The sequence below is a fragment of the Apus apus genome, chromosome 4 (genome assembly GCF_020740795.1).
Source record: "Apus apus isolate bApuApu2 chromosome 4, bApuApu2.pri.cur, whole genome shotgun sequence".
NCBI classification, from domain to species: domain Eukaryota; kingdom Metazoa; phylum Chordata; class Aves; order Apodiformes; family Apodidae; genus Apus; species Apus apus.
This window is the reverse complement of record NC_067285.1, coordinates 23,736,138-23,748,808: the sequence shown is the minus strand read 5'-3', so window position 1 is coordinate 23,748,808 and position 12,671 is coordinate 23,736,138. Positions and strand designations below refer to the sequence as shown.

The 12,671-nt window shown below is 36.5% G+C and overlaps 1 protein-coding gene across 30 annotated transcripts in view; it reads left to right on the top strand.

Moving 5' to 3' along the window:
- KCNMA1 (potassium calcium-activated channel subfamily M alpha 1) overlaps positions 1-8,822 on the top strand; it is a 452,424-nt gene extending 443,602 nt beyond the window's left edge. For 8 of the 30 annotated variants that reach the window (XM_051619774.1, XM_051619764.1, XM_051619759.1 and 5 more), the window contains 3 exons: positions 269-493; positions 2,624-2,652; positions 8,045-8,822. In XM_051619774.1, the coding sequence (XP_051475734.1) occupies positions 269-493; positions 2,624-2,652; positions 8,045-8,199 (409 nt within the window). In that variant the 3' untranslated portion in view covers positions 8,200-8,822. Of the gene's footprint in view, positions 1-268; positions 2,653-8,044 lie in introns of those variants that run through there. The other 22 variants (XM_051619775.1, XM_051619765.1, XM_051619760.1 and 19 more) reach the window with 5 other exon arrangements.
- Positions 8,823-12,671: the final 3,849 nt, after the last annotated feature.

The window sequence follows — 12,671 nt, the reverse complement described above, 5'->3', positions numbered from 1 at the left end:
TCCCTTGAAGAACAGTATACTTGACTGTATGTCTGTCCTACTCAACAGAAAGCATACCAAAAGTGGTATCTGACATAAGAAGGTCCTAAATCATAAGGGGTATTATCTGAGCTAACATTAGGTACCTGCTGAAGGAAACAGAAATGTAAAAAATCTGTGTAAATGTTCATGAGATAACTCTAGAATGTTTGTAAGATAACAACTCTAGGAGAAACTTTTTATTACAAATCTAAGCCTGTTTTCTCTCTCTTTCTTCTTTTCTTTCCAGTTATGTTATCACAAACCCACCATATGAATTTGAGCTTGTGCCGACAGACTTAATCTTCTGTTTGATGCAATTTGACCACAACGCTGGCCAGTCCCGGGCCAGTCTTTCTCATTCCTCCCATTCCTCCTATTCCTCCAGCAAGAAGAGCTCATCAGCTCACTCCATCCCATCAACAGCAAACCGACCGAACCGCACCAAGACCAGGGATTCCCGGGAAAAACAGAAGTATGTGCAGGAAGATAGACTTTGATATGTGTACCTGCTCCACTGTGTGTGAAACTTGCCTTCACTACCCATTATCCCTGGTTAATGTTTCCAGCAGTAAAGTTCCCTGTTTTCCCATGGAGTTCTCCCTTTTTTGTACACATATTTTGCATATGTATGACAGTGTGCATGTGATTGTCATTTTTATTTCACCACCATAAAACCCTTAAGCACAACAGCAACAAAGCAGACGGACCAAAAGTTATTTATGATGCTAGGGGAGAAAAAAAATTCTAAATGTATAGGCACACTGAAAACATAAATAACTCACTGCAATTACTCTACATATCAGAAAATAGAGTATATTTAACTTGAACACTTGCTCTTGATGTCAGAGTTACACAAAGAAAGTAATGTAGTGCAGAAGTGTTGATGTATGTTGCGGTAGGTTTATTTTTTTTTATTCATTATTTACAGGAATTGCTACATTTATTTGAAGCTTCTAAAACCCAATAAAAATCCAAAACTAAACAAAATAAGTTTAAAAAAAAACCAAACAACCCCCTCGCCAAAAAAAACAACCAAAAAAAAAACCTCCAAAAAAACACTTTACAGATTTTTCACTCTCAAAGCTTACATTGTATAGGGCTTACACTCTTTGTATAGGTTATTGCTACACACCTGCTTTATACCAAAGCAACATCAGGGACTTTTCTGCTTGTTTGAGGACTTTCTCTAGAATACTAGCCTTTTGGAGATAGTTTCTTTTCCCTTTAATACTGAAATTATCTGGGCATGGTGTTGTAAAACTCCAATGGTTTAATTTAAGTGTAGAAAGAGTCTAATTGCATATTAAATTATTATTCTGTCTATTTATACTGTCACATGAATAGCTATTTTTTCTTTCACTTTTGACATTTGGGATAAAAAGCCATATGTATCATAAATATTGGATGTAAGTCATTAAAAACTGCCTTCCTGGGACTTTTACGTCTTTAAAAGGTGAATTAGTCACCTTTTGTACTGAATAAATAATGTTCAGAAAAGAGCAAGCATTTTTCTGTGCTTAAGTATCAGTTCTCAAGGGACTTTGTTCCTTTCCCAGATGGTAGTTTAACTTTTTCAAGTTAGAGTGGTGTTATAAATCTTCCAACAAGAGTCCTAAAATGCGAAGTTCCTCGAGAAATCCTGGTCCATGTTCTAGCTGGTTCTTTTCCAAGGGTGCCTGCCAGTATGCAGGAAATACAGAAGACAACCGAGTGCCTTTAAGGTTGCTCCCATTTGGGAAGAAAAGGTGCTGTGCCCTAGACAGCTAATGCACAGAACAAGAGGGCTGGGGTGGAAATACTCACTGTGGTGAGGCATCATGTTCTAGGCACTTGCCAGTGTTTGGTTCTTGCAGATTCTCACTAGTGACACAGCTAGCCAAACAAAAATTTTTACAAGGAATTAAATAAAGTAGTGGAAAGGAACTTACCCTAGACAGCCATAAAAATATGTCCAGCTAGTTAGTTCTTTTTAATTTCAAATGCCAACCTTTTGAAATATAGAACTAGTTCTAGGTGGTATGAAGAGTTTTCCAGGGTAGGGAGGCCAGCAACACATACCACCTTCCCTGGATACCCAGCAAGAAAGCATGCAGAGAGAAAATAAATATTTGGATGTGGGAGTGATAAGCATAGCAACTGCCAACCAGACAAGGTGCTTTTATGGTTAGTGTTGTTTTCTACCTTCCCCTTCCCCAAGCATGATAATTTTGAAGATTTGCTTGCTGTGTGAATTGACAATGAAGACAAGCACTTTTACTGACAAAACCTGGAACCATATAAGTGGGCTACACAGAGAACCACTGTGCAGTGGTAAGCATTATGATTGGAATACAGCTTATACGTATGTGTGCATTCAAATGCAGCTGTAAGTCCTATCAGTGAAATACATTGCAAATTATGGATGCTTCCCCACAAATAAGTATATTACAGTTGCTCTTCATCATAAAGACAAATTAATGTTCTTCTTTTTGCAAAGAAAGTTACCATGTTTTGCCCTAAGAATATTTATTACTACAAGGATGTGCCAGTTAAAGTGCTCAAAAGGAACTATGACAGTTTAAAAGCATTGTAAAACTTACCTAGCTTACTTCTTTTTCTAAAGTGCAACAAGGATGAATAGAATGGGCCAAGGTATGACAATTAATGGTTCTGCATGACCTAGTAACTGCTGTGGGTTTCCTTCTATAACTTTGTCCTTGTGAAAACTTGTGAAATTAAAAAAAAAAAAAATAGTTACAAACTTTATTCAGTTATTGGTTTGTTTGTTTGGCTGGTTGTTTTGTTGGTTTTCTTTTGCCTTTTTTTCTTTCCCTCCAAAACAGAAATAAAACTGGCTGCTGCTGCTGCTGCTGTTGCTCAACCCTGTTTATTTTTTTATCTTCTCATCTGCTTGCCTTTATAATTGCACGTGTCATTTTGTAAAAATCCAGGTTCCTGCTCAATGAAGATGCCTACCCTGGTGCAGACATTACTTTAATTTCACATTGCTCATTCCAGTTTCTTTCCTCCCTTTCCCTCCCTACTCCCTTATCCCCCATGTATGTTCATGAGCATTTATATATATGTTGGTAATACTGACTGAAGATAGTCAAGAGCAGTTATGCATCTTGAAAGGATGTTAATGGCTTTGACACCAAAATGCTTTTCCATTAATGTTTTATCTGTTTTTCCATTTAGCAGAGGAAGGAAGGGGCTTAATATGAAAGCACTTGTGATTTTATATATAAAAAAAATAAAATAGTATTTGTATAACTGTGGAGCACAAATAGAAAAAATATAAACAGTTAACATAATAGAAGCAACTTGTCTACTTTGTAAGCAACAGAAGAGGAATATCTAATATGGATGCAAATCTGAATTATCTAAATTATATTGAAGTTTAATTCTCCTCTGTCCAAAGTCTTAAAGTTTTTATTTTTATTTATATACCATGTTTAATTCTCACTGCTAACTATAGTCAAAGTGATCAAACAGTTTATTACTTGATGAAAATTTTCTCTTATGGATACAGTAATGAAATTGGGAGGTTGGTCATTACAAGTAGACCAATGTTTAAATCAACTATGTTATGTTGTCAAAATCTTTTATATTCAAAAGTAAGATTTTTAATACTTTGGTTGATCTGACTGTTGACATCAAATCACATCTAGCAAAGCGGAAGGTTCTTGGCATAGATTCTCACTGGCCTAAACTGGCAGAGTCAGGCATTTTCCAATGACGTTCCCATTTTCAAAAGGATTTTGCTAGTTTAAAAAATAAAAAATCAACAAGAGCAAGTTCAGAATTGGTTGTCCCAAACCTTTAGCTGGCTTGGAGCGAAATAAAGACCTTCACAGAAAGTAAGAACAGTTTCTTCTCTCTTTCCCTGCAAATTACTTAATGCGAGCTACATGTAAAATATTAATCGGCCAAACAAGAATTGCTGAGCAGGTGGGTGGAGAAACTTTCATTACTTTTTTTTCTCATACAGAAAGAAACTGCATGAGAGAATTTTCAGCATAGCTATAAACAAGCTGCCTGTGTGGAGGGGGGGAGGCACTCAAGCACATACATACAGACTCATTTGATACTGCGTCACAAAAGAAAGAAAAGAAAAAAAAGTATATTTAACACAATGGTAATGTAACCTGGCTTTATGGTGAAAATACAGATTTAGTAAATTTTTGAGTCATGTTTAGCTAGTACTTTCTTTGCCTTGACTCTGAAGAGACGGCAATCCACAGTGAAATTTATTAAACTGTAATTACTCAGTTCAGAATTAATGACAGAAATTTTAAAACACCGGAGCAATAAATCTGTTTAAGAGAATTGCGAGTCTTGCACAAGTTGAAGAAATCTGTATTTTGATAATTTAAATATAATCCTTTGTGTCTTTTTATGCTGCAGGGAACAGTCTTATACAAGATATTAATTTTTATTTATTTGTACTAAGACCATGAAGCCTTTAGAACCTTCATGGAAGCACTAGGATCAAATAGCGTGGGAAGATCAGGGACTCTCTTGAACAGCTCTTAAAAAAATAAAATAAAAAACAACGCCTGGTCTCAGTGTAACGTAGGAACGCATATGGTAAGGATCAATATGTATATGCCAAAAGGGACTAAAACAGAATGAACAAAACATAATAGCGAATTAAAAAAAAAAGTTGGTGAATGATTATATTACGTATTAAGACTTTATAAAGGGTTTTCTGGACTGATTTAAAGGAAAGACTAAGTAGTTTGTTTAAGACAGGTAAAAATCTGTGCTAAGAATTGGGAAGATGTATTAAAAAGTCAGACTGTAAGTGTAACCAAAAAAAAAGATTGAAAAGGGTGTAAGGGATTCAAGAAGAACATTTAGTAACTGGGAGCAGACTATCTTAGTGGCCAAAAGTAAAGATGAGAAGTGTCAAGCTCACGTTTCAAAGGTAAATATAGAGGTCACTGGACTATCACAGAAGATTAGTCGTTATGTGGTCAATTATTTTAACAGCAGAAAAGAAGATTTAAAGCTGGGCCCAAACACTTGATTCTGGATGTTATGATAATGCCTAGATTGGGTCAAGGTCTCAGCACTGGCAAAAAGAAAGTAAAACAGCAAATTATTTAGAATCTACCAGTTTCTGCATGTATTATTTATTTTCTGTATTTATTACTGGCCAAGTGAAGGCAAAAAGAGACCTGATAGTGTCTTTATAAGAATCAGCTCCCTGGTTATGATTTTTATTTTAAAGATTAACATAAAGAACTACCTTATATTGAAAATTCCAGGAGAAACAGGGGAGATGTAAGTGCTTTTCACTGGCTGCTGAGAAATACAATGCAGTTCATGCCTGATCCTTAGCACTCACGCACTTCTCCCATCTCTTGCTGTGAGATTGAATTACCTTGTAAGGAATGTTTGTGCACCATATGTTAAAAAAAGAAGGTAGAGGTAAAAGTTCACAGTGCTTAACTTGCCTCAAAATCATTTTAAACACAAACCATTAGAAAACTGTTAGTTTGAAATTGTTTATGTGATCTTGCAAGGCTTTTAAAACATGATAACCATCACACTTTACACCTCTGTGAAAGGTTAGTTTAATCGTAGATCACATAAAATTGGTTTCCACAAATGCATAGTGGTTCATGTGTCACACTTGAACTAAATGGGTTTTTAAATGGAGCTGAAATTATTTTGATGTGTACACAGTCCCAGATATTTTTTCCCTACAACCTTTCTTAAACCAGTCCCCGTCAGGAACCATTCCCTTAAAGTCTCGTTAATAATTCAGATGGTCCAATGACTAAAAGATCTATGGAATTGAGGTACTTTTTTTTTTTTTTTTTTTTTTAAACTGCTTGACAAAAAGATAAATGAATGTAGAAAGAAGTGGTAGGAGCCTGGCAAGCTGTAGATCATTTCTGAACAGATTGTAACTTTATCATTCTGTCAGGAAGAATAATTTAAAGCACTTAATCAGTTAGCTTCAGTGTGCAGGATGTAACATGAATTCCTATCGTCTAATCTGTTCAAATCAAAGGGAACTTAATTATAATAGGTAAAAGAGAGAGAGATGGAAGATTAAACATTGTTCAGACTTGGGCAACTTGAAGGGGGCAGGGAATTATTTATCCTGATAGTAAATGAGCAGGATATTTTAAAAATAAGTGAAATACATTTTAGAAAAATGACAAGAAAAACAATAGCTCTGTTTACCTTCAGCAATAAGCCACTAATGATGAATATGATTCCTTTGTGTCAATTTTTTTTTTTTAAAGCCTTTTTATTTATGAAAATAAACAAATATATCGGGGGGTGGGGGGGTGGTGGAAGATGGATTAAACCCTTACTAGTTTGGCATTTGCTGTTGGGGGATGGGGGTGCTGCATGTAGATGCTTGATATCTATATGAAGTATATGAGTTTATATTTCATATTCAAGATAGTGACTGAGAAGTCCAGTAATTCTAGAAGTCAATCCACTTCTTAGAGGCCAAAAGTTGGAAGTTCATTGCTTATTTGTATGCATTTATGGCCAGATATTTCTTCTTTATCCCTGCTGGTCATCCAGTTTCTGTTCTCTGCTTCACATCCTGAGCTTTTGTGCTCAAACCTTATGGTGCCCATTTTGATGTGCTTGACTTTATTTATTTATTTATGTATTTATTTTAAATGAGCACTCCTTCCACTCCTGCCCTCAGGCCAGCCCAGACAAAGCAGCATTTCAGTGGTGAGCAAAAGTGGCAGTTTGTATTATGCAAGTGAGACACTAAAGCTTCTGAAGCAATTTGAGTTCCCCATTGGAATGAGTAGTAGTGCAGACACGTAAGACCAGCACTGTGTGTCCCAGGTGTAGCATCCCATCCCCAGAATCGTTTGTGCCTATGCTGCTGCACATCCACAGCTGGATTTTTGGGGAAGGAGGGCAGGAGTGGAAACCGCTGTTCAGAAATGCTTGACAAGGCATTAGCACCTAATGGCCATAAGCCACTCTAAGGCCACAAGTTTCTGTCTTTGAACAGAGCTATCTTGTAAAGCTGCACACTTGTAATTAGGAAACGACAGCAGTAATTGCTCTCTAAAGGATGAAAATTCTTTTGCTTTATTTTTTTCCTAGTGTGAATTTTAAGAAGTTCTTGTCTGTAGCTGTGTATGAACATTGCTATATAGTGGTTACAATCATAAGCAGGCATGCTGCAGCCTCTGAGCCTCCTCACTCCCTTGCACATTGCTCCCAGCTCACCCTAAATCAGTACCATGAAACTCTTACAATGCTCATGGAACCAGACACTGCCCAAAGATATAAAAAGGAACAGCTCCCCCTCTAAGCTTCCTTTAAATCCTTGCTTCCTTTGTCTTGCTGTCATGTATGACTATCAACCCATTCAGGATTAACTTGAGCCCCTGCTAGAGGCATCTGTAGCACCAGATACGTTCCATATCCCCTCCCAAACTGGGGAGTTATTCCCCTTCCCAAACTGGAAGGTTCAGCAGCAGCCAAGTTGCTAAGTAGCAATATAATGAGCATCCCATGCAGGAACGCAGCCATCTGGCAGCATGACTGCAATCCCTATTTATTTTAGCACCAGGTCTAGAAAGTTCTTTACATTTTCCGGCATTGTTTCTGACCAACCTGACCACCCTGAGGCTGAAATGGTTCAGAAAAGCCTCTGACTCCTAAAGAGGTGCTTCTCTGTACATGGACATCTTCTGCTCTTCCTGGCTTCTCAGTTTAGCCTTTTATTTGTATCATTTTTTTTTCAATACATAAATCTGAGGGTGTTCACCTGCTCGTAAAAAAAAAAATTTAAAAATGGACAGTTTTCTTTAGCTTCTACTATCAAATCTGCAAACATGTCATCCTCCATTCATGAAAAGTATTTTCAGAGGTAATATCTAATGCTCTGTACTGCTAGTAATTAGTCAAAAAAAAACTTTAAACTTTACTGACTGCTCCCCCTCCTTTTGTGTGTGTGTGTTTGTTCATGCGTATATGTGCTTCACTAATTAAAACTCTCATTTTTCCTTCTTATTCTGTCTCTACCCATTTTGCTTCTTAGCAGAAAAGAAATGGTTTACAGATGAACCGGATAATGCCTATCCCAGAAACATTCAAATCAAGCCCATGAGCACTCACATGGCCAATCAGATCAATCAATATAAATCGACAAGCAGCTTGATACCACCAATCAGAGAAGCTGAAGACGAATGTTGACTCCTTCAATGCCAGAACTATTTTTTTAAAGCCTGACAAACTTCATGAATGGTGATGTGACATGTATTCCTCTTACATGCGGAACCACTGATGGAGAAGTTAAGACGGGCAAGCTTAATGGGAAAATAAAGTAGACAGATCTTTGTTTGTCTGCCTTTAATATTGCTTCCACATACTTTGGAAACGATTTCATTTATAAATGCACATAATCAAACCTAGTAATGTATAGCCTCTAGCATTTTAAATTATTTTTATTTCTTAGAAAAAAAATATTTTTTTCATTGTCAAGTATTTTCCCTTAAAAAAGAAAAAAAAATGTATGTGGCCAGACTCCTAACAATTTTTAAAAAAACAAACCTCAGTCTTTGGCTTAGAGGAGAATGATGGTCATAGTTATAAGGATATATAATTCAGGGAGACAAATGATATATTTTAAAAAAAAGAAAAAAGGTCCAACTTGTATTCTAGTAAATGAAAAAAAACCCAACACAACAAAACAACAAACAAACAAACACAACAACATCAAAAAAAGTTCACCAAAATGTTTCTTTACTGGAGGTTGTATATTTTGTTCAGCATCGACACCAGCTCTTAATAAACTGAACTTATTTTCAAAGTTGAAAGTCATGGTTTTGTACATGTAACATTCTTCTGAAATACTCTTTATTATCATATACAGATCATGCTAATTGTCATTTATGTTAAGATCCAATCACACACAGACACACAGGCAGCACTTGCTATCAATGGCAAATCCTAATATGTATCGAGGTTTAGCTCCAGACATTAGCACTTTGGTGATAGCTCATACTGTAGTAAACAGCACAGTGCATCTCCTTTTGGTGAGTTCAGATTAGGATAAAAAGTGATTTAGCCTCAGCTCTATAATCTCATAACATTCTATTCTCACTTAATTCCTGCACCAGGGAAAATCTTATTTTATCATTTGAGTTTGTTGTTTATTTTTCTTTTCCCTCTTTTTTTCTTTATTTTTACTTTGCCGGGACACCCCACATAAAAGTACAGTGATAACCAAATCAAAATTAAAGTAATGAATGTATTTCTTATGATAACTTGCAAAAGGCCTTTGGTGGGTGCCAGTAATTTTGCAAAGTTGCCAACAAGCTTTATAGCCATCAAACAAAAAAATGTGGTTTCATAGCTGTGCTGCAGTATCTGTCCACCCAAGCATTTGATGTTCTAAATTATGAACGCTCTCTATCTCAAATTAACAACATCTGACACAGCTGTGAAGAAGAAAAGAAAAAAAGGAGAAAAGAGAAAGAGAGAGAGAGAGAGAGAGAGAGAGAGAGAGAGAGAGAGAGAGGATAAGGCTGTGCTAATAAGGATTAAAACAAAAACTTGGGACCCAGCCATCAGGAAAGACAGATTTTCACTGTGCAAGTAAACTTTAGGCTTTGTAGTCTTGCAGAACTGTTGACCACCACACTAAAAAACATAGTGTGGTACTTTGATCATTAGAGAAATATCAGTGAATCAAACAAAACAAAGCAGATGAATTTATTGTGAAAACAATATGTCCACTATATAATCTAACATTTAAGCTAAACTATCTCAGCTTTAATGTTTGTCCACTGGCTGCAGTACAAATATAATCATGCTAACCCCTAATAGGCTTTATTCTGGAGTGACTTCTTGGACTGTGACTACTTTGCTGTTACATTTTGTAGACTAGCTGCCAAAAGACAATAACAAGAAATGTTAATACAGTATCTGTAAAATTGGATTGTTTAAAATATTCCGGTCTCCTGCAAAGTAACAAAACAATTTAAGCAGATTTAAATTATTATTTAGACCATGTTTAATCCGTTTCACAGTCCCTGAAACAGAAGACAATTCTGGTAAATTCTTCCAAGCTATGCTGTATCAACTAGTGAGTTTATAATCTACAGCCAGATTCTGCTTTGGGTCGTGTTAAGCCTTTACTTTGAAGTCAGTGCTCCTTTTTATTTATGAACTGCTTTCATAATATAACCAGAATGAAATAAGCTGGTCCTGAGTATAGGAGAATTTCTGAAATTTGTGTTCAACTTCACCAAGTACATGTGAATTTTTAAACATTCTTTTCCTTAGAAGACCGATGTTTACTCTACAGGCAGAAAACTGTATTCTCTCATACTTTATCATATGAAGTGCCATTTCTGAGTAGCCTTCCTTTAAAGTGAGCATTCACTGGATCAAACCTACTAAATAATCAAATTCAACACTCCTACATAGCTAAGATTTGTGTGTGTGTGTCCAGATTAACTATCACACCCTAAAATATTGTGCTGCCAACTGTACCTAAATAAAGTACAAGATCTGAGTACACTCACACTCTCACCCAGCATAGATAGTTCGATATGTAACAACAGACAAAACAACACCTGTAGAGAGCAAGCAAGACAAACAGGTATAGCTATGGGTTTGTAGTTCTCACTTACAGAAAAGCTAAGAGAACTCAATAATCTTTTCTTCATCCTTTTTTTTTTTTAATGATCAAAGATGCAGGACTCAGTTCTGACAATTAGATGGAGGAACATGTAGAAACCCTGTTGGCGATCTTTGACATTCAGCCATCAAAGTCTACAGTGAGGCCAGCACCAAGATTTAGCTATGTGAGGTCATATCAAGGCAAGTGGCTGAAAAAGTGGCCTATGTGACAGCTGACAGACCACATGACCAGTGCTGCAGAAAAAAGTTTTTTTATCTTTATTAATAGTTCTTACTCCTTTCTCAAAAGACAAGGAAAGAGCCAGAGGGGTAGGGAAATTTCAGCTTTTTCATTAACTGCACGCACAATTAAACCTGGCAAAACAGTTTGTTTTGGTATGTTTGGTTTTTTATACTCATATTGGAGAGCCTGTGTCTGGGTCCGTGTGTGTGTGTTTGCATATATACAGGTCCACACATACATGTGTGTATATAAATATATATATATAAAAGAATTGGGGTGTGTGTGTGTGTATGTGTATTTGCAACAGTCATCATATGAAGGTGATCTCTTTTTTCTTTTTTTTTTTTCTTTTTTTTTCCTTTTTTTTCCCAGGGTGGTGGTAGTGAAGAAAGACAGAAAGAATAGAAAATATGTGACTTACAGGCTAGCACATGAAGGAATTCTACCTACTGTTGCCTCCTGGTTTGACTAAAAAAACAGCCATTCCTACTAGTTATATCAGCAGTGCACTGCCAGTACACTGCACAAACCTCTCTTAACTGATGCACTAGGCATTTGCTCCTATTCACACCCATGCACATGCATGCTCCCACACTGCCAGCAAGTCTGCTGTCTTGCTATCTCATGGCTATTGATTGTCCCCGAGCACTAAGATAAAAGCATAAAAGTGTCCTCTGATGATATGTTTCTTTGGTGGCAACTGCCAAGAACAACAAATGTAAAGGTGTAAAGAAAAGCTATTCAGTCTAAATATATATTTTTTTATTTTTATTTTTTTTTAAAGGTCTCAATGTGACTGTTTTACTGTTGCTTGTAAGATAAGTAAACTATATACCTATTAATGGAAAAAAAAAATAATTTGCTTGTATTTTTCAAAAAACTTTCTTAAACAGTCACCTCCATTTTAACAGCTCTTCTTTTGTATCAGCATGGATGGCCCAACAGAACAAAGTATACATGGTGGGAAGTATAAGTCCCTTGCTTTGGGGCATGATCAGCTGTACACCACTGAAGGTTCATGGATGATGTTTTTATTTGGCCTGTAACTCAAAAAGACCCTGCAAGCCCTACTAGCCCAAAACCCAGCCACACAGGGATAGAGGAAGCATGGGGTGAGAGAGATAACTCACTCAGGGCCTCGAGCAAATGCAAGCATGCAGCTATTTGCCATTCCCCTTTGATGGGAAGGCTAGTGCTGCTTAAACCAGTTGAAGGCCATGATCTTCACAATAATGAGGGTCCCATGTAGCCTTATTAAGCTACACAGATGTCTTGAAAAAGTTGATGTGTCTCCAGCAGCTTACAGGTTGTTGAAGCAGCTGGGGCTGTACAGGCAAACAGGTTTAGACACACTAAAGACTTTGTGTTTTTCCCCTATGTTTGAATTTTAAAGAGCAAGACAGTCCAATGACTCAGGCACCATAGATGTGAAAAGACTTAATTGGCCTCAGCAAAACATGGAAAAGGTGAAAAGTAGTTTGCATGTAATGTACACTAAAAAAGCTACTGTCTATAGCTTTTTATCAGAGATTGGGAGTGTGTGATCGGAGTGTGTGATCTAATTCAGAGACGACTGGTTTTGTGGTTTTTTTTTTCTGTGTGTGCATATAAATGACATATGACAACTACTGCAATAATTGGATGCATAAACTAATGCATTAAAAGAAAAAGCAATAATTTCCAAATGGGCAATTATGCACATTTTCACTACTTGGCCACTCACTGGCAAATCCATAGAAATGTTACTGACTGCCCTGTTTTAGCTGACTCACACAGGCTCAAAGTTAAACACAGA